We start from the raw sequence: 24,000 nt of genomic DNA, 5'->3' as shown, positions 1-24,000 counted from the left end.
GAATCTCTGGGGGAAAGGAACTACCATCATAAATCTCTAGGTGGGGGATTTAACAAGAATCTCTGGGGGAGGATTTAGCATCAAATCTCTGGGGGAGGAACTAGCCTCATAAATCTCTGGGGGGGAAGGATTTAGCACCATAAATCTCTGGGGGAGGAGGATTTAGAATCATAAACCTCTGGGGAAGGAGGATTTAGCATCATAAATCTCAGGGGGAGGAGGATTTAGCATCAAATCTCTGGGGGAGGAACTAGCCTCATAAATCTCTGGGGGAGGAGGATTTAGCATCATAAATCTCTGGGGAAGGAGGATTTAGAATCATAAACCTCTGGGGAAGGAGGATTTAGCATCATAAATCTCAGGGGGAGGAGGATTTAGCATCATAAATCTCAGGGGGAGGAGGATTTAGCATCATAAATCTCTGGGGAAGGAGGATTTAGCATCATAAATCTCTGGGGAAGGAGGATTTAGCATCATAAATCTCTGGGGAAGGAGGATTTAGCACCATAAATCTCTGGGGAAGGAGGATTTAGCATCATAAATCTCTGGGGAAGGAGGATTTAGCATCATAAATCTCTGGGGAAGGAGGATTTGGCACCATAAACCTCTGGGGAAGGAGGATTTAGCATCATAAATCTCAGGGGGAGGAGGATTTAGCATCATAAATCTCTGGGGAAGGAGGATTTAGAATCATAAACCTCTGGGGAAGGAGGATTTAGCATCATAAATCTCAGGGGGAGGAGGATTTAGCATCATAAATCTCAGGGGGAGGAGGATTTAGCATCATAAATCTCTGGGGAAGGAGGATTTAGCATCATAAATCTCTGGGGAAGGAGGATTTAGCATCATAAATCTCTGGGGAAGGAGGATTTAGCACCATAAATCTCTGGGGAAGGAGGATTTAGCATCATAAATCTCTGGGGAAGGAGGATTTAGCATCATAAATCTCAGGGGGAGGAGGATTTAGCATCATAAATCTCTGGGGAAGGAGGATTTAGCATCATAAATCTCAGGGGAGGAGGATTTAGCATCATAAATCTCTGGGGAAGGAGGATTTAGCATCATAAATCTCAGGGGGAGGAGGATTTAGCATCATAAACCTCTGGGGAAGGAGGATTTGGCATCATAAATCTCAGGGGGAGGAGGATTTAGCATCATAAATCTCTGGGGAAGGAGGACTTAGCATCATAAATCTCTGGGGGGGATTTAGCGCCATGAATCTCTGGGGGAAAGGAACTACCATCATAAATCTCTAGGTGGGGGATTTAACAAGAATCTCTGGGGGAGGATTTAGCATCAAATCTCTGGGGGAGGAACTAGCACCATAAATCTCTGGGGGAGGAGGATTTGGCACCATAAATCTCTGGGGAAGGAGGATTTAGCATCATAAATCTCTGGGGAAGGAGGATTTAGCATCATAAATCTCTGGGGAAGGAGGATTTAGCATCATAAATCTCTGGGGGTGGGGGGGATTTAACAGGCCGACATCTGTGATTTAATTCCATTCATAAATTCTACATTTTTTTTCCTTCCCCTACATCGTGAATAAATAACTTACATAAATACATAAATAACTTACATAAATACATAAATAACTTACATAAATACATAAATAACTTACATAAACACATAAATAACTTACATAAATACATAAATAACTTACATAAACACATAAATAACTTACATAAATACATAAATAACTTACATAAACACATAAATAACTTACATAAATACATAAATAACTTACATAAATACATAAATAACTTACATAAACACATAAATAACTTACATAAATACATAAATAACTTACCTTCCCACCACTTCTATATAACCCGGTTATAGCCTAACCCCTTCTTCCTCACTTCTATATAACACGGTTATAGCATGACCCTTTCTTCCTCACTTCTATATAACCCGGTTATAGCCTAAACCCCCTTCCCACCACTTCTATATAACCCGGTTATAGCCTAATCCCTTCTTCCTCACTTCTATATAACCCGGTTATAGCCTAATCCCTTCTTCCTCACTTCTATATAACCCGGTTATAGCATGACCCCTTCTTCCTCACTTCTCTTTAACCCGGTTATAGCCTAACCCCTTCCCCTCCACTTCTATATAACCCGGTTATAGCCTAAACCCTTTTCTCCCCACTTCTATATAACCCGGTTATAGCCTAAAACCCTTCCCCCTCCACTTCTATATAACCCGGTTATAGCATAAAACCCTTCCCACCACTTCTATATAACCCGGTTATAGTCTAAACCCTTTTCCCTCACTTCTATATAACCCGGTTATAGCATAACCCCTTCCCAACCCCTACTTCTATATAACCCGGTTATAGCATAACCCCTTCCCAACCCCTACTTCTATATAACCCGGTTATAGCATAACCCCTTCCCAACCCCCACTTCTATATAACCCGGTTATAGCCTAAACCCTTCTCCCCCCACTTCTATATAACCCGGTTATAGCCTAAACCCTTTTCCCCCACTTCTATATAACCCGTTTATAGCCAAACCCCATTCCCTCCCCTCACTTCTCTATAACCCGGTTATAGCCTAAAACCCCCCTTCCCTCCACCTCTCTATAACCCGGTTATAGAGCACAATTAAATTCAGACGACGTAGTAGTGGTAGTAATAATAACATTACAGACGCGCGCTCCGCGCTAACAACTGTTGGGGGGGGGGGGGGGGTCAGGCTCAAATAGATCATGATGGCTTTACAGGTCAGAGGTCAAAGGTCAACATATCTATCGAGGTATTTGTACCATCGTGCACTGTCGTGTTGACAACGACGCGTTCCAAGTTGCATTTAAGGGTCGTACCGTCGTACTCAAGGGTCGTACCGTCGTGGTCAAGGAGTCGTACCGTCGTGCTCTAATGGTCGTACCGTCGTGGTCAAGGGTCGTACCGTCGTGCTCCAATGGTCGTACCGTCGTGCTCAAGGGTCGTACCGTCGTGCTCAAGGGTCGTACCGTCGTGCTCAAGGGTCGTACCGTCGTGCTCAAGGGTCGTACCGTCGTGCTCAAAGGGTCGTACCGTCGTGGTCAAGGGTCGTACCGTCGTGCTCAAGGATCGTACCGTCGTGCTCAAGGGGTCGTACCGTCGTGCTCAAGGGTCGTACCGTCGTGCTCAAGGATCGTACCGTCGTGCTCAAGGGTCGTACCGTCGTGCTCCAAGGATCGTACCGTCGTGCTCAAGGGTCGTACCGTCGTGCTCAAGAATCGTACCGTCGTGCTCCAGAATCGTACCGTCGTGTTCAAGGATCGTACCGTCGTGCTCAAGGGTCGTACCGTCGTGCTCAAGAATCGTACCGTCGTGCTCCAGAATCGTACCGTCGTGCTCAAGGGTCGTACCGTCGTGCTCAAGTGTCGTACCGTCGTGCTCAAGGGTCGTACCGTCGTGCTCAAGGATCGTACCGTCGTGCTCAAGGGTCGTACCGTCGTGCTCAAGGATCGTACCGTCGTACTCAAGGGTCGTACCGTCGTGCTCAAGGATCGTACCGTCGTGCTCAAGGGTCGTACCGTCGTGCTCAAGGGTCGTACCGTCGTGCTCAAGAATCGTACCGTCGTGCTCAAGGGTCGTACCGTCGTGCTCAAGGGTCGTACCGTCGTGCTCAAAGGGTCGTACCGTCGTGCTCAAGGGTCGTACCGTCGTGCTCAAGGGGTCGTACCGTCGTGCTCAAGGATCGTACCGTCGTGCTCACAGGGTCGTACCGTCGTGCTCAAGGGGTCGTACCGTCGTGCTCCAAGAATCGTACCGTCGTGCTCAAGGGGTCGTACCGTCGTGCTCAAGGGGTCGTACCGTCGTGCTCAAGGGGTCGTACCGTCGTGCTCAAGGGGTCGTACCGTGAACATTCCAACCAAACCCATTTGGCTCGTATTCCCCCACCCATTTCAATCTACCTCCCATCACTCTATCTACCCCTTCTGACACCATCCCTTCACTCTAATCTACCATCTACACCCCTTTATCTACACCTCCCCCTCTTTCTCAACATTACAGAGACCAAATACGCCAAATCAGGGGAACCAATTAGACGAATTACGGAGCCAATTACGAGCCACGGGAGCCAATTGCGAAATTCTCACAGAGCGTATTCCATAAGAGACAATATAAAACTTCAAATAAAACACATAATGACAAAACCATTTGGCAGAGAGATTCACTAAACATCCCCCTCCCTCCCTCTCAAAACCCGGATGTCGTAAAAGCCAAGTTTTTCTCTGTATTAATTAAATGTTTCAAGCTGGTACAGGGGTACATAAAATATGCATACAGAGTTGCGAGGCGAATTAATCATTTCTTTTCATTTGCCAATAGCAGCTGTGCTGAGTATTGGCCCCGCAGGCAGGAATAAATAATTATGGTTATGGATAAATGAGGGGTGGTTAGGAATAAATAAGGAAATAAATGAGGGTTAGGAATAAATAAGGAAATAAATGAGGGTCAGGAATAAATAAGGAAATAAATGAGGGTCAGGAATGAATAAGGAAATAAATGAGGGTCAGGAATAAATAATGAATAAATGAGGGTTAGGAATAAATAAGGAATAAATGAGGGTTAGGAATAAATAAGGAAATAAATGAGGGTCAGGAATAAATAAGGAATAAATAAGATCAGAATAAACAAGGGGAAGGAATGAATAAGGAATAAATGAAGGTCAGGAATAAATAAGGAATAAATGAGGGCCAGGAATGAATAATGAATAAATTTTTTTCATACGATTCGCCATTTCCCGCATTTGCGAGGTAGCATTAAGAACAGAGGACTGGGCCTTAGAGGGAAAATCCTCACCTGGCCCTCTTCTCTGTTCCTTCTTTTGGAAAATTAAAAAAAAAAAAAACGAGAGGGGAGGATTTCCAGCCCCCCGCTCCCTCCCCTTTTAGTCGCCTTCTACGACACGCAGGGAATACGTGGGAAGTATTCTTTCTCCCCTATCCCCAGGGATAAATGAATAAATGAATAAATAAAGTCAGGAATAAATAAGGTTATGGATAAATGAGGGCCAGGAATAAATAAGGAATAAATAACACCAGAAATAAATAAGGTTATGGATAAATGAGGGCCAGGAATAAATAAGGAATAAACAAGACCAAGAATAAATAAGATTATGTATAAACAAGGGTCCAAAACAAACAAACAAAAACAAAAAACCAGCGTCAGGAATAAATGAGGTCATAAATGAGGGAAGTTCAGGATAAACAGGTTTGGGAATAAATGGGACCAGGGGGGATGAAAATGGGTTCAGAAATAAATGGTGTGTCATAATAGCCCATTTTCTCGGGTCATATAAAGTCCAATGGCCAGAGCCTGTAGTTAATATGTAGTTGAGTTTAACCCTTGCCTCACCAGACCCATTGTTAACTGTCTTGCTCACCAACACGAAGGAAGAAAATAGCTGAGATATTAAGTATTCCTAAATAAAATTAAGATTCGTATATTCAAAAGTGTGAGTTAAATTATTTAAAAGTGTGAGTAAAATACTTAAAAGTGTAAGTAATATTAAGACTCGTATACTTAAAAGTGTGAGTAAAATTAAGACTCGTATACTTAAAAGTGTGAGTAAAATTATTTAAAAGTGTGAGTAAAATTATAAAAGTGTGAGTAAAATTAAGACTCGTATACTTAAAAGTGTGAGTAAAATTATTTAAAAGTGTGAGTAAAATTAAGACTCGTATACTTAAAAGTGTGAGTAAAATTATCTAAAAGTGTGAGTAAATTTAAAATTCGTATACTTAAAAGTGTAAGTAAAATTATTAAGACTTGTATACTTAAAAGGGTGAGTAAAATTATTTAGATTCGTATACTTAAAAGTGTAAGTAAAATTATTAAGACTTGTATACTTAAAAGTGTAAGTAAAATTATTAAGACTTGTATACTTAAAAGTGTAAGTAAAATTATTTAGATTCGTATACTTAAAAGTGTAAGTAAAATTATTAAGACTTGTATACTTAAAAGTGTGAGTAAAATTATTTAGATTCGTATACTTAAAAAGTGTAAGTAAAATTATTAAGACTTGTATACTTAAAAGTGTGAGTAAAATTATTAAGACTTGTATACTTAAAAGTGTAAGTAAAATTAAGACTCGTATACTTAAAAGTGTAAGAAAAATTACTCATATGCTTAAAAGTGTAAGTAAAATCAATTTTAGGATACTACTAGGAGAAAATGTGTTGATGAAAAAGTATTAAGGGAGAATTATAAGTATCGGTGAAAAGTCTAGGTATAAAGTTTTAAGATATAAATAGCAGTTAAAAGTATATATCAAAAGTTCCAAGATAAAAGCAGCACTTAAAAGTTTAGATAAAAAGTTTTAAGATAAAAGAAGCACTTCAAAGTATATGTTAAAAAAAAGATAAAAGTAGTTAAAAGTACAAGTAAATAGATTCAAGATAAAAGTAGCAGTTTTGAATATAAAGTTTTGAGATAAAAGTAGCAGTCAAAAGTATAAGTAAAAAGTTTTAAGATAACAATAGCAGTTAAAAGTATAAGTAAAAGTTTCAAGATAAAGGTAGCAGTTAAAAGTATAGGTAAAAAGTTTCAAGATAAAAGTAGCAGTTAAAAGTTTAAGTAAAAAGTTTTAAGATAAAATTAGCAGTTAAAAGTTTAAGTAAAAAGTTTAAAGATAAAAGTAGCAGTTAAAAGTATAAGTAATAACTTTCAAAATAAAAGTAGCAGTTAAAAGTATAAGTAAAAAGTTTCAAGATAAAAGTAGTAGTTAAAAGTACAAGCAAAAAATTTTAAGATAAAAGTAGCAGTTAAAAGTTTAAGTAAAAAGTTTTAAGATAAAAGTACAAGTCAAGAGTTTCAAGATACGAGCACCAGAAAAAGTATTGGTAACAAAAACTTCAAAGTTATCATTATCAGAAGAATATCTTAAATAAAAATACTTTAAGATAATACTTTCAATAAAACTTTTATCATTATCAGAAAAATATCTTAAATAAAAACACTTTAAGATAATACTTTCAATACAACTTTTATGATAAGCCACAAAGTTTTGAATACCTACAAAGTTGGTGAATATGTAGTTTTTTTTTTATTAAAGTTTAGGTTGAGCAACATGTAACAATATGTAGATTAAGCCATATGTACGAGAAATACATAATATATCTAGGAAATATTCCGAATATCCCTCACACACCCAAGATAATATTATACACATTTAGTGACTTACGAATATTTCTCTATATCTGTTAACTCCCAATATTCTTGATATTTGTTAAATCCGAATATTCTCGATATTTGCTAACTCCCAATACAAATGAACTGCTGGCCACACACACACACACACACACACACACACACACACACACACACACATACACACACACACACACACACACACACCAGACACACAAACACACACACACATACACACACACACACACACACATACACACACACACACACACCAGACACACACACATACACACACACACACACACACACACACACACCACACACACACACACACATACACACACACACACACACCACACACACACACACACACACACACACACACACACCACACACACACACACACCAGACACACACACACACACACACACACACACACACACACACACCACACACACACACACACACACACACCACACACACACATACACACACACACACACACCACACACACACACACACACACACACACACCACACACACACACACACACACACACCACACACACACACACACATACACACACACACACACACACACACACACACACGCACATACACACACACACACACACACACACACATACACACACACACACACACACCACACACACACACACACACACACACACACACCACACACACACACACACACACACACACACACACACACACACACATACACACACACACACACACACACACACACACACGCACATACACACACACACACACACACACACACACCTCGAAACATAATATCGCTCAATCATTGTTTCCTCTGTGTGTGAAAATTACATTTCTCTTGACTCGCCAAAGAAATAAAAAAGGAAAAAAAAAGGGAAATCTCTTTTGTGATACGAACCAAAAAAAAAAGAAAAAGAAATTATACAAAGAAATTCAGACACCTTCATAATAAACCAATTAGCGTGGTTGGCTTCGCTCATCGAGCCAGCTTACACAATACTTTTTCTGATCACAAACAAATGTGTGTTTATGTGTTTGTGTGTTTGTGTTTATCTTCCTCTTCAGAGAGGGCCAGGTTGATGAAAAGGAAAAAAAAAGGGGGGAAAAGAAAAGGAAAGGCCGGTGAGCCATTTGTGTAAGGAAAGAAAAGGCAAGGCTGATACCAGGAACAGGTAGATACCAGGAATAGGTAGATACCAGGAACAGGTAGATACCAGGATCAGGTAGATACCAGGATCAGGTAGATACCAGGAATAGGTAGATACCAGGAACAGGTAGATACCAGGATCAGGTAGATACCAGGAATAGGTAGATACCAGGCACAGGTAGATACCAGGAATAGGTAGATACCAGGAATAGGTAGATACCAGGAACAGGTAGATACCAGGAATAGGTAGATACCAGGAACAGGTAGATACCAGGATCAGGTAGATACCAGGAATAGGTAGATACCAGGAACAGGTAGATACCAGGATCAGGTAGATACCAGGAATAGGTAGATACCAGGCACAGGTAGATACCAGGAATAGGTAGATACCAGGAACAGGTAGATACCAGGATCAGGTAGATACCAGGAATAGGTAGATACCAGGAACAGGTAGATACCAGGATCAGGTAGAGACCAGGAATAGGTAGATACCAGGCACAGGTAGATACCAGGAATAGGTAGATACCAGGAATAGGTAGATACCAAGAACAGGTAGGTACCAGGAATAGGTAGAAACCAAGAACAGGTAGATACCAAGCACAGGTAGATACCAGGAATAGGTAGATACCAGGAACAAGTAGATACCAGGCATAAGTAGATACGAAGAACAAGTAGATACCAGGAACAGGTAGATACCAGGCACAGGTAGATACCAGGAATAGGTAGATACCAGGAACAGGTAGATACCAGGCACAGGTAGATACCAGGAATAGGTAGATACCAGGAACAGGTAGATACCAGGCACAGGTAGATACCAGGAACAGGTAGATACCAGGAACAGGTAGATACCAGGAACAGGTAGATACCAGGCACAGGTAGATACCAGGAACAGGTAGATACCAGGAACAGGTAGATACCAAGAACAGGTAGATACCAGGAATAGGTAGATACCAGGAACAGGTAGATACCAGGAATAGGTAGATACCAGGAATAGGTAGATACCAGGAACAGGTAGATACCAGGAATAGGTAGATACCAGGAACAGGTAGATACCAGGATCAGGTAGATACCAGGATCAGGTAGATACCAGGAATAGGTAGATACCAGGAACAGGTAGATACCAGGAATAGGTAGATACCAGGAACAGGTAGATACCAGGATCAGGTAGATACCAGGAATAGGTAGATACCAGGAACAGGTAGATACCAGGATCAGGTAGATACCAGGAATAGGTAGATACCAGGCACAGGTAGATACCAGGAATAGGTAGATACCAGGAACAGGTAGATACCAGGATCAGGTAGATACCAGGAATAGGTAGATACCAGGAACAGGTAGATACCAGGATCAGGTAGATACCAGGAATAGGTAGATACCAGGCACAGGTAGATACCAGGAATAGGTAGATACCAGGAATAGGTAGATACCAAGAACAGGTAGATACCAGGAATAGGTAGATACCAAGAACAGGTAGATACCAAGAACAGGTAGATACCAGGAATAGGTAGATACCAGGAACAAGTAGATACCAGGCATAAGTAGATACGAAGAACAAGTAGATACCAGGAACAGGTAGATACCAGGCACAGGTAGATACCAGGAATAGGTAGATACCAGGAACAGGTAGATACCAGGCACAGGTAGATACCAGGAATAGGTAGATACCAGGAACAGGTAGATACCAGGCACAGGTAGATACCAGGAACAGGTAGATACCAGGAACAGGTAGATACCAGGCACAGGTAGATACCAGGAACAGGTAGATACCAGGAACAGGTAGATACCAAGAACAGGTAGATACCAGGAATAGGTAGATACCAGGAACAGGTAGATACCAGGAATAGGTAGATACCAGGAATAGGTAGATACCAGGAACAGGTAGATACCAGGAACAGGTAGATACCAGGAATAGGAAGATACCAAGAACAGGTAGATACCAGGAATAGGTAGATACCAGGAATAGGTAGATACCAGGAACAGGTAGATACCAGGAACAGGTAGATACCAGGAATAGGAAGATACCAAGAACAGGTAGATACCAGGAATAGGTAGATACCAGGAACAAGTAGATACCAGGCATAAGTAGATACGAAGAACAAGTAGATACCAGGAACAGGTAGATACCAAGAACAGGTAGACACCAGGAACAAGTAGATATCAGGAACAAGTAGATACCAAGAACAGGTAGACACCAGGAACAAGTAGATATCAGGAACAAGTAGATACCAGGAATAGGTAGATACCAGGAACAAGTAGATACCAGGCATAAGTAGATACGAAGAACAAGTAGATACCAGGAACAGGTAGATACCAAGAACAGGTAGACACCAGGAACAAGTAGATATCAGGAACAAGTAGATACCAAGAACAGGTAGACACTAGGAACAAGTAGATATCAGGAACAAGTAGACACCAAGAACAGGTAGATACCAGGAACAGGTAGATACCAGGAACAAGTAGATACCAAGAACAGGTAGATACCAAGAACAGGTAGATACCAAGAACAGGTAGATACCAGGAACAAGTAGATACCAAGAACAGGTAGATACCAGGAACAGGTAGATACCAGGAACAGGTAGATACCAAGAACAAGTAGACACCAAGAACAGGTAGATACCAGGAACAGGTAGATACCAGGATCAGGTAGATACCAAGAACAGGTAGATACCAGGAACAGGTAGATACCAGGAATAGGTAGATACCAGGAATAGGTACATACCAGGAACAGGTAGATACCAGGAACAGGTAGATACCAGGAACAGGTAGATACCAGGAACAGGTAGATACCAGGAACAGGTAGATACCAAGAACAGGTAGATACCAGGAACAGGTAGATACCAGGAACAGGTAGACACCAAGAACAAGTAGACACCAAGAACAGGTAGACACCAAGAACAGGTAGATACCAAGAACAGGTAGATACGAAGAACAGGTAGATACCAAGAACAGGTAGATACCAGGAACAAGTAGACACCAAGAACAGGTAGATACCAGGAACAAGTAGATACCAGGGACAGGTAGATAACAAGAGAGAGTTTATATATATATATATATATATATATATATATATATATATATATATATATATATATATATATATATATACTAGTGTGAGATGTAGCTACAGCCAAGGTCTATGTGGTGGAGGAGGAGGGAGCAGTGGGAGGGATGTCAGTCATCCCGAGGTGGGAGACACAAATCCCTGGGATTACGAATCCCTCGCGGGTGTTAAATGGCGGAATTACCTTCACATTTTATCATCCTCATATCACGAAGTTTCATGTATGTGTTTCTTTTTTTTTTTTCCCCTAAATGATCATACAATGATTATCATCCATATAATCACTATCATCATTATTATTATCATACAATCATCATCATCCCTAAATGATCATACAATGATTATCATCCATATAATCACTATCATCATTATTATTATCATACAATCATAATCATCCCTAAATGATCATACAATGATTATCATCCATATAATCACTATCATCATTATTATTATCATACAATCATAATCATCCCTAAATGATCATACAATGATTATCATCCATATAATCACTATCAGTATTATTACTATCATACAATCATCATCATCATCATCCCCTAAATGATCATACAATGATTATCATCCATATAATCACTATCATCATTATTATTATCATACAATCATAATCATCCCTAAATGATCATACAATGATTATCATCCATATAATCACTATCAGTATTATTACTATCATACAATCATCATCATCATCATCCCCTAAATGATCATACAATGATCATCATCCATATAATCACTATCATCATTATTATTATCATACAATCATCATCATCATCATCCCTAAATGATCATACAATGATTATCATCCATATAATCACTATCATCATCATTATTATCATACAATCATCATCATCATCATCCCTAAATGATCATACAATGATCATCATCCATATAATCACTATCATCATCATTATTATCATACAATCATCATCATCATCATCCCTAAATGATCATACAATGATCATCATCCATATAATCACTATCATCATTATTATTATCATACAATGATCATTATCATCATCCCCAAATGATCATACAATGATTATCATCCATATAATCACTATCATCATTATTATTATCATACAATGATCATCATTATCATCCCCAAATGATCATACAATGATTATCATCCATATAATCACTATCATTATTATTATCATCATACAATCATCATCATTATCAAATGATCATACAATGATTATCATCCATATAATCACTATCATCATTATTATTATCATACAATGATCATTATCATCATCCCCAAATGATCATACAATGATTATCATCCATATAATCACTATCATCATTATTATTATCATACAATGATCATCATTATCATCCCCAAATGATCATACAATGATTATCATCCATATAATCACTATCATTATTATTATCATCATACAATCATCATCATTATCAAATGATCATACAATGATTATCATCCATATAATCACTATCATCATTATTATTATCATACAATCATCATCATTATCAAATGATCATACAATGATTATCATCCATATAATCACTATCATCATTATTATTATCATACAATCATCATCATTATCAAATGATCATACAATGATTATCATCCATATAATCACTATCATCATTATTATTATCATACAATCATCATCATTATCAAATGATCATACAATGATTATCATCCATATAATCACTATCATCATTATTATTATCATACAATCATAATCATCCCTAAATGATCATACAATGATTATCATCCATATAATCACTATCATCATTATTATTATCATACAATCATAATCATCCCTAAATGATCATACAATGATTATCATCCATATAATCACTATCAGTATCATTACTATCATACAATCATCATCATCATCATCCCCTAAATGATCATACAATGATCATCATCCATATAATCACTATCATCATTATTATTATCATACAATCATCATCATCATCATCCCTAAATGATCATACAATGATTATCATCCATATAATCACTATCATCATCATTATTATCATACAATCATCATCATCATCATCCCTAAATGATCATACAATGATCATCATCCATATAATCACTATCATCATCATTATTATCATACAATCATCATCATCATCATCCCTAAATGATCATACAATGATCATCATCCATATAATCACTATCATCATTATTATTATCATACAATGATCATTATCATCATCCCCAAATGATCATACAATGATTATCATCCATATAATCACTATCATCATTATTATTATCATACAATGATCATCATTATCATCCCCAAATGATCATACAATGATTATCATCCATATAATCACTATCATTATTATTATCATCATACAATCATCATCATTATCAAATGATCATACAATGATCATCATCCATATAATCACTATCATCATCATTATTATCATACAATCATCATCATCATCATCCCTAAATGATCATACAATGATCATCATCCATATAATCACTATCATCATTATTATTATCATACAATCATCATCATCATCCCCAAATGATCATACAATGATTATCATCCATATAATCACTATCATCATTATTATTATCATACAATGATCATCATTATCATCCCCAAATGATCATACAATGATTATCATCCATATAATCACTATCATTATTATTATCATCATACAATCATCATCATTATCAAATGATCATACAATGATTATCATCCATATAATCACTATCATCATTATTATTATCATACAATGATCATTATCATCATCCCCAAATGATCATACAATGATTATCATCCATATAATCACTATCATCATTATTATTATCATACAATGATCATCATTATCATCCCCAAATGATCATACAATGATTATCATCCATATAATCACTATCATTATTATTATCATCATACAATCATCATCATTATCAAATGATCATACAATGATTATCATCCATATAATCACTATCATCATTATTATTATCATACAATGATCATTATCATCATCCCCAAATGATCATACAATGATTATCATCCATATAATCACTATCATCATTATTATTATCATACAATGATCATTATCATCATCCCCAAATGATCATACAATGATCATCATCCATATAATCACTATCATCATCATTATTATCATACAATGATCATTATCATCATCCCCAAATGATCATACAATGATCATCATCCATATAATCACTATCATCATCATTATTATCATACAATGATCATTATCATCATCCCCAAATGATCATACAATGATCATCATCCATATAATCACTATCATCATCATTATTATCATACAATCATCATCATCATCCCCAAATGATCATACAATGATTATCATCCATATAATCACTATCATCATTATTATTATCATACAATGATCATTATCATCATCCCCAAATGATCACACAATGATTATCATCCATATAATCACTATCATCATTATTATTATCATACAATCATCATCATTATCAAATGATCATACAATGATTATCATCCATATAATCACTATCATCATTATTATTATCATACAATCATCATCATTATCAAATGATCATACAATGATTATCATCCATATAATCACTATCATCATTATTATTATCATACAATCATCATCATTATCAAATGATCATACAATGATTATCATCCATATAATCACTATCATCATTATTATTATCATACAATCATCATCATTATCAAATGATCATACAATGATTATCATCCATATAATCACTATCATCATCATTATTATCATACAATCATCATCATCAAGGCTATTATCCTATGATGGCTTTAATCATCCTAATCATTTTGCTATAATCATTATAATGACGAAGAGGCGAAATGAATTATTTCTCAGGGCTAGAAATGAATTATTTCTCAGGGCCAGAAAGGAATTATTTCTCAGGGCCAGAAAGGAATTATTTCTCAGGGCCAGAAAGGAATTATTTCTCAGGGCCAGAAATGAATTATTTCTCAGGGCCAGAAAGGAATTATTTCTCAGGGCCAGAAATGAATTATTTCTCAGGGCCAGAAAGGAATTATTTCTCAGGGCCAGAAATGAATTATTTCTCAGGGCCAGAAAGGAATTATTTCTCAGGGCCAGAAAGGAATTATTTCTCAGGGCCAGAAATGAATTATTTCTCAGGGCCAGAAAGGAATTATTTCTCAGGGCCAGAAAGGAATGATTTCTCAGGGCCAGAAAGGAATTATTTCTCAGGGCCAGAAATGAATTATTTCTCAGGGCCAGAAAGGAATTATTTCTCAGGGCCAGAAAGGAATGATTTCTCAGGGCCAGAAAGGAATGATTTCTCAGGGCCAGAAAGGAATGATTTCTCAGGGCCAGAAAGGAATTATTTCTCAGGGCCAGAAAGGAATTATTTCTCAGGGCCAGAAAGGAATTATTTCTCAGGGCCAGAAAGGAATTATTTCTCAGGGCCAGAAAGGAATTATTTCTCAGGGCCAGAAAGGAATTATTTCTTAGGGCCAGAAAGGAATTATTTCTCAGGGCCAGAAAGGAATTATTTCTCAGGGCCAGAAAGGAATGATTTCTCAGGGCCAGAAAGGAATTATTTCTCAGGGCCAGAAAGGAATTATTTCCCAGGGCCAGAAAGGAATTATTTCTCAGGGCCAGAAAGGAATGATTTCTCAGGGCCAGAAAGGAATTATTTCCCAGGGCCAGAAAGGAATTATTTCCCAGGGCCAGAAAGGAATTATTTCTCAGGGCCAGAAAGGAATTATTTCTCAGGGCCAGAAAGGAATTATTTCTCAGGGCCAGAAAGGAATTATTTCTCAGGGCCAGAAAGGAATTATTTCTCAGGGCCAGAAAGGAATTATTTCTTAGGGCCAGAAAGGAATTATTTCTCAGGGCCAGAAAGGAATTATTTCTCAGGGCCAGAAAGGAATGATTTCTCAGGGCCAGAAAGGAATTATTTCTCAGGGCCAGAAAGGAATTATTTCCCAGGGCCAGAAAGGAATTATTTCTCAGGGCCAGAAAGGAATTATTTCTCAGGGCCAGAAAGGAATTATTTCCCAGGGCCAGAAAGGAATTATTTCCCAGGGCCAGAAAGGAATTATTTCTCAGGGCCAGAAAGGAATTATTTCTCAGGGCCAGAAACAGCGGATCTTATTGTCTTCTTTAATGGCGTTCGCCGGACCCACCCTGTCTCCCATTTTCTGACGTCTGGCTTGGCTACCTCGGACGCTCACCTCTTATGGGGGAAACGTGGAGGCTGGTGTGTGTAACCAAGGGCCCACAAAGGAGGATTAGAAACCTCTTCCAAGACTGGGATCCAATCCAGAGTCTATCTGTGAGGCAGATTAGGAATGGATAGATAGCTACAGGGAACTGACATACATAGATATGGATATAGATGGGTATAGATATAGACAGATATGGATATAGATGGGTATAGATATAGACAGATATGGATATAGATGGGTATAGATATAGACAGATATGGATATAGATGGGTATAGATATAGACAGATATGGATATAGATGGGTATAGATATAGACAGATATGGATATAGATGGGTATAGATATAGACAGATATGGATATAGATGGGTATAGATATAGACGGATATGGATTATAGATGGGTATAGATATAGACGGATATGGATATAGATGGGTATAGATATAGACAGATATGGATATAGATGGGTATAGATATAGACAGATATGGATATAGATGGGTATAGATATAGACAGATATGGATATAGATGGGTATAGATATAGACAGATATGGATATAGATGGGTATAGATATAGACAGATATGGATATAGATGGGTATAGATATAGACAGATATGGATTATAGATGGGTACAGATATAGACAGATATGGATATAGATGGGTATAGATATAGACGGATATGGATATAGATGGGTATAGATATAGTCAGATATGGATATAGATGGGTATAGATATAGACGGATATGGATATAGATGGGTATACATATAGACAGATATGGATATAGATGGGTATAGATATAGACAGATATGGATATAGATGGGTATAGATATAGTCAGATATGGATATAGATGGGTATAGATATAGACGGATATGGATATAGATGGGTATACATATAGACAGATATGGATATAGATGGGTATAGATATAGTCAGATATGGATATAGATGGGTATAGATATAGACGGATATGGATTATGGATAGATTGGTATTTCAGATGACGAGTGTAGAAATATAGGCATCTGAATGTATGTATGAGATAGGGGAAAAAATAATGAATTATATCTATATTTGTATGTCTAATGGTATATACGTATATATGTATGTATGTATGTATGTATATATATGTACGTATGTCTAGTGTCTGCACTCAACAGCAACCCTACATTACAGAGAAACACACACACAACACACACACACTTGCCATCTGCTTCCCATCCCACAAACATCACCATTGGACTAGGATAAAAATCCCTGTTCAAACCTCCTTTCCAAACACATTCAAAGCTCCACCCTAAACCACGCCTCACCTCCCTGCTCTCACCCATCCATGCCTTCAACATGAGAAACCTGCTTAACTCCACTACACACACACACAACAAGGCCCCCACAACAATTACCGGATGCCCCATTTGCTTCCCTTGTCCACCGACATTGGACAAACCCCACCGAAAACCACACCACTCGTTACAAAACCACCCACACTCGAGCAGTTAAGGCAGTCAATTATCTATCTTGCACTTGTATGGGGAGGGAGTTTGACACTGGTGGATGGGGGGGCAAAGTAAGCCCCCCCTCTCTCCCGCCCCTCCTCCTCTTCCTCCTCCTCCTGTCCATCTCTTTATATACCAGCTCCTGCCACACACGTCGTTGAATGTGTGTACGCTGTCTGCATTGCCCATGTCCTCGAGAGAGAGAGAGAGAGAGAGAGAGAGAGAGAGAGAGAGAGAGAGAGAGAGTGAGAGAGAGAGAGAGAGAGAGAGAGAGAGAGAGAGAGAGAGAGAGAAGACACACACTCTGCTAACCTCCATCTATCTCTCCCTCCTCCTTCCCTGGCAGATGCGTCGACTGATCAACACCATCTACATAGCTGGCTACTCCGTCTCGTTGATCGCCCTGGCCGTCTCCCTCCTGATATTCTTCTACTTCAGGTAGGATGGAGAGCATGTAACACACCCCCCCCTCCTCAACTCCCTCACGTATACCTCCCCCTCCTCAACTCCCTCACGTATACCTCCTCTTCCTCAACTCCCTCACGTATACCTCCCCCTCCTCAACTCCCTCATGTATACCTCCCCTCCTCAACTCCCTCATGTATACCTCCCCTTCCTCAACTCCCTCATGTATACCTCCCTCTTCCTCAACTCCCTCATGTATACCTCCCTCTTCCTCAACTCCCTCATGTATACCTCCCCCTCCTCAACTCCCTCACGTATACCTTCCCCTCCTCAACTCCCTCACGTATACCTCCCCCTCCTCAACTCCCTCACGTATACCTCCCCCTCCTCAACTCAACTCCCTCACGTATACCTCCCCCTCCTCAACTCCCTCACGTATACCTCCCCTCCTCAACTCCCTCATGTATACCCCCTCCTCCTCAACTCCCTCACGTATACCTCCCCCTCCTCAACTCCCTCACGTATACCCCCTCCTCCTCAACTCCCTCATGTATACCCCCCCCTCCTCAACTCCCTCACGTATAACCCCCTCCTCAACTCCCTCACTGTATACCCCCTCCTCAACTCCCTCATGTATACCTCCCCCTCCCTCAACTCCCTCACGTATACCTCCCCCCTCCTCAACTCCCTCACGTATACCTCCCCCTCCTCAACTCCCTCACGTATACCTCCCCCTCCTCAACTCCCTCATGTATACCTCCCCCTCCTCAACTCCCTCACGTATACCTCCCCCTCCTCAACTCCCTCACGTATACCTCCCCCTCCTCAACTCCCTCATGTATACCTCCCCCTCCTCAACTCCCTCACGTATACCTCCCCCTCCTCAACTCCCTCATGTATACCTCCCCCTCCTCAACTCCCTCACGTATACCTCCCCCTCCTCAATCCCTCACTATACCCCCCTCCTCAAATCCCTCACGTATACCTCCCCCTCCTCCAACTCCCTCAGTATACCTCCCCCTCCTCAACTCCCTCACGTATCCTCCCCCTCCTCAACTCCCTCATGTATACCTCCCCTCCTCAACTCCCTCACGTATACCTCCCCCCTCCTCTCAATTCCCTCAGTTAGCCCCTCCTCAATCCTCAGTATACCTCCCCCTCAATCTCTTAAACTCCCTCATCTGTTAATACTCCCTCCTTCACATTCCCTCACGTATACTACCCTAAATCCCTCCGTATACTCCCCCTTCCCCAACTCCCTCACGTATACCCCCTCCTCAACTCCCTCAGTATACCTCCCCTCCTCAACTCCCTCAGTATACCTCCCCTCCTCAACTCCCTCAGTATACCTCCCCTCCTCAACTCCCTCATGTATACCTCCCCCTCCTCAAATCCCTCACGTATACCTCCCCCTCCTCAACTCCCTCATGTATACCTCCCCCTCCTCAACTCCCTCACGTATACCTCCCCCTCCTCAACTCCCTCATGTATACCTCCCCCTCCTCAACTCCCTCACGTATACCTCCCCCTCCTCAATTCCCTCACATATACCCCCTCCTCAAATCCCTCACGTATACCTCCCCCTCCCCAACTCCCTCACGTATACCTCCCCCTCCTCAACTCCCTCACGTATACCTCCCCCTCCTCAACTCCCTCATGTATACCTCCCCCTCCTCAACTCCCTCACGTATACCCCCACACCCCCTTCTCAATTCCCTCACGTTGCCTTTTTGTATTCAAGAAATCAACATGAAGTTAATCATATAAATACATACATTCATAAATACATGTTTATATACTTTTTCCTTTTTGACATGTGTGTTCCCTGTTTCCCACGTGAGCGAGGTAGCGTCAGGAACAGATGAAGAAAGGGCCATATTCCCCTCACGTCCTGTGTCTTAGCCATCATGTGTAATGCATCATAACCACAGTTCCCTAACCACAACCAGGCCCCACAGACCCTCCGTGGTTTACACCCGATCGCTTCACATACCCTGGTTGGTTCATTCCACTCACAGCACGTCGACCCCTGTATACCACATTGCTCCAATTCACTTTATCTCGTGAAACCCTTCTACCCTCCAGCACTTTTCATACCCACCAGCAAACTGGGTTTTGTCTTTCTTGTTATAGAAGGCATAGAAAAGCTATCAATTCTATAGACAGTACAGAGTTTTCTTTTGCTTGCTATAGGAGACACTATAGAAACTATAATCTACACTCAGTCCACATTCTGTCTTGCTAGCTATAGCTAATATCACAGACGCTATAAGGTTCTATACCCAGTCCACAGTTTTATTAGCTATGGAAAACATTCAAGAAGTTCTAACTTCTATATCCAGTACACACCATGTGTCGTGCTTTCTATAGAACGCGCCAAAATAGATCTCTCTAACTAGAACACAGGATCTAACTGTGATAGACGAGATGATCCCCAGATGAGAAACGAGTATAGAAAGACATAGAAACTCCCTCTTAGGGGTCCAGACTCCCTCTACAGAGGCCAGACTCCCTCTACAGAGGCCAGACTCCCTCTACAGAGCGCAGACTCCCTCTACAGAAGCCAGACTCCCTCTACAGAGGCCAGACTCCCTCTACAGAGGCCAGACTCCCTCTACAGAGCGCAGACTCCCTCTACAGAGGCCAGACTCCCTCTACAGAGGCCAGACTCCCTCTACAGAGCCCAGACTCCCTCTACAGAGGCAAAACTCCCTCTACAGAGCCCAGACTCCCTCTACAGAGCCCAGACTCCCTCTACAGAGGCCAGACTCCCTCTACAGAGTCCAGACTCTCTCTACAGAGTCCAGACTCCGTCTACAGAGGCCAGACTCCGTCTACAGAGGCCAGACTCCCTCTACAGAGACCAGACTCCCTCTACAAAGCCCAGACTCCCTCTACAGAGACCAGACTTCCTCTATAGAGCCCAGACTTCCTCTGCAGAGTTCAGACTCCCTCTACAGAGTCCTCCAGACTCCCTCCACAAAGCCCAGACTCCCTCTACAGAGTCCAGACTCCCTCCACAGAGCCCAGACTTCCTCTACAGAGCCCAGACTTCCTCTACAGAGCCCAGAACCCCTCTACAGAGTCCAGACTCCCTCCACAGAGCCCAGACTTTTCCTCTACAGAGCCCCTTAAGAGTCGTTCGTGAGTTACAGACAGACTCAACACACTACCTGAGTGTGTCTTCCATACATGAACTCTCTCTTTCCCATGTTTTTGAAGGAGTGGAGGCAACCCAATCTTAATTGTCTTCCCGCTTCACTATATATATCACCACTTCCTTCATGGATCTCATTCTCACTTCCTTCATTACTTCCTTCATGGACCTCATTCTTACTTCCTTCATTACTTCCTTCATGGATCTCATTCTTACTTCCTTCACCACTTCCTTCATGGATCTCATTCTTACTTCCTTCATTACTTCCTTCATGGATCTCATTCTTACTTCCTTCACCACTTCCTTCATGGATCTCATTCTTACTTCCTTCATTACTTCCTTCATGGATCTCATTCTTACTTCCTTCACCACTTCCTTCATGGATCTCATTCTTACTTCCTTCATTACTTCCTTCATGGATCTCATTCTTACTTCCTTCACCACTTCCTTCATGGATCTCATTCTTACTTCCTTCATTACTTCCTTCATGGATCTCATTCTTACTTCCTTCATTACTTCCTTCATGGATCTCATTCTTACTTCCTTCATTACTTCCTTCATGGATCTCATTCTTACTTCCTTCATTACTTCCTTCATGGACCTCATTCTTACTTCCTTCATGGATCTCATTCTTACTTCCTTCATTACTTCCTTCATGGACCTCATTCTCACTTCCTTCATGGATCTCATTCTTACTTCCTTCATTACTTCCTTCATGGACCTCATTCTTACTTCCTTCATGGATCTCATTCTTACTTCCTTCATTACTTCCTTCATGGATCTCATTCTTACTTCCTTCATTACTTCCTTCATGGACCTCATTCTTACTTCCTTCATGGATCTCATTCTTACTTCCTTCATTACTTCCTTCATGAATCTCGTACTTACTTCCTTCATAAATCTCATTCCTGCTTCCTTCATGAATCTCATTCTTATTTCCTTCATGGATCTCGTACTTCCTTCCTTCATTCATTCGCCGCACCATTTCCTTCCCTTTCGAATCATTAGATTCACATGTGGACCAATTACGCAACTCGTCGTAATCATCGGGCAATTAAGCCAGCTTGTTGTTGTTAATTAGTGAATTAACGAACGTCTAATGAGAGGCTTCGTTAAACGTAATGGGCTCCGTTATTTCAGCGTTCCGCCTGCGTATACGAAAGCATGCGTAACCTGGTCTCATACGAAAGCATGCGTAACCTGGTCTCACACGAAAGCATGCGTCATCTGGTCTCATACGAAAGCATGCGTCATCTGGTCTCATACGAAAGCATGCGTCATCTGGTCTCACACGAAAGCATGCGTAATCTGGTCTCACACGAAAGCATGCGTAATCTGGTCTCATACGAAAGCATGCGTAATCTGGTCTCACACGAAAGCATGCGTAATCTGGTCTCATACGAAAGCATGCGTAACCTGGTCTCACACGAAAGCATGCGTCATCTGGTCTCATACGAAAGCATGCGTAACCTGGTCTCACACGAAAGCATGCGTAATCTGGTCTCATACGAAAGCATGCGTAATCTGGTCTCATACGAAAGCATGCGTCATCTGGTCTCATACGAAAGCATGCGTCATCTGGTCTCATACGAAAGCATGCGTCATCTGGTCTCATACGAAAGCATGCGTAATCTGGTCTCATACGAAAGCATGCGTCATCTGGTCTCATACGAAAGCATGCGTCATCTGGTCTCATACGAAAGCATGCGTCATCTGGTCTCATACGAAAGCATGCGTCATCTGGTCTCATACGAAAGCATGCGTAATCTGGTCTCACACGAAAGCATGCGTAATCTGGTCTCATACGAAAGCATGCGTCATCTGGTCTCATACGAAAGCATGCGTCATCTGGTCTCATACGAAAGCATGCGTCATCTGGTCTCATACGAAAGCATGCGTAATCTGGTCTCATACGAAAGCATGCGTCATCTGGTCTCATACGAAAGCATGCGTAATCTGGTCTCATACGAACGCATGCGTAATCTGGTCTCAAGACGCTACGCCAGGCTATAATCTATCATCTATAAGTTCATGCGTATATGACCTTACATACGCAGGATGTCTATAACTCTATATAACACTAAGGTTCTCTATAATTACGACAGTGTAAAAATCTCTTATATCGTGGTTTCGAAACCCTGGATAGTAAGACGGTCTACTGGTACTTGGGTTTCTAATACTCCATATATCGAAACCCGCTCTCAGAACCCGGTCTCGAAACCCCATCCCACTTTATCTAGAGACCTACAAGGCCCTCTGTTCTCTAAAATAGAGATAGCTATACATCTATATATAAGCGACCCTTCTTCTAGTACGTATTTAACATGTTTTCTCCCTACGCTGATTGGATGAAGGAAGCGAAAT

The 24,000-nt window shown here is 40.4% G+C and overlaps 1 protein-coding gene and 1 long non-coding RNA gene across 3 annotated transcripts in view; one reads left to right on the top strand and one right to left on the bottom strand.

The window, feature by feature from the left end:
* LOC139763370 (uncharacterized) overlaps positions 1–24,000 on the bottom strand; it is a 210,204-nt gene that overhangs the window by 55,365 nt on the left and 130,839 nt on the right. The window lies entirely within an intron of this gene.
* The window catches only part of LOC139763368 (uncharacterized), a 200,559-nt gene that overhangs the window by 132,991 nt on the left and 43,568 nt on the right, over positions 1–24,000 (top strand). For both annotated transcript variants that reach the window (XM_071689388.1, XM_071689387.1), the window contains exon 8: positions 18,421–18,512. In XM_071689388.1, the coding sequence (XP_071545489.1) occupies positions 18,421–18,512 (92 nt within the window). The remainder of the gene's footprint in view (positions 1–18,420; positions 18,513–24,000) is intronic.

Source organism: Panulirus ornatus, chromosome 46 (assembly GCF_036320965.1).
Source record: "Panulirus ornatus isolate Po-2019 chromosome 46, ASM3632096v1, whole genome shotgun sequence".
NCBI lineage: Eukaryota > Metazoa > Arthropoda > Malacostraca > Decapoda > Palinuridae > Panulirus > Panulirus ornatus.
This window is presented reverse-complemented; position numbering and strand designations above follow the sequence as displayed.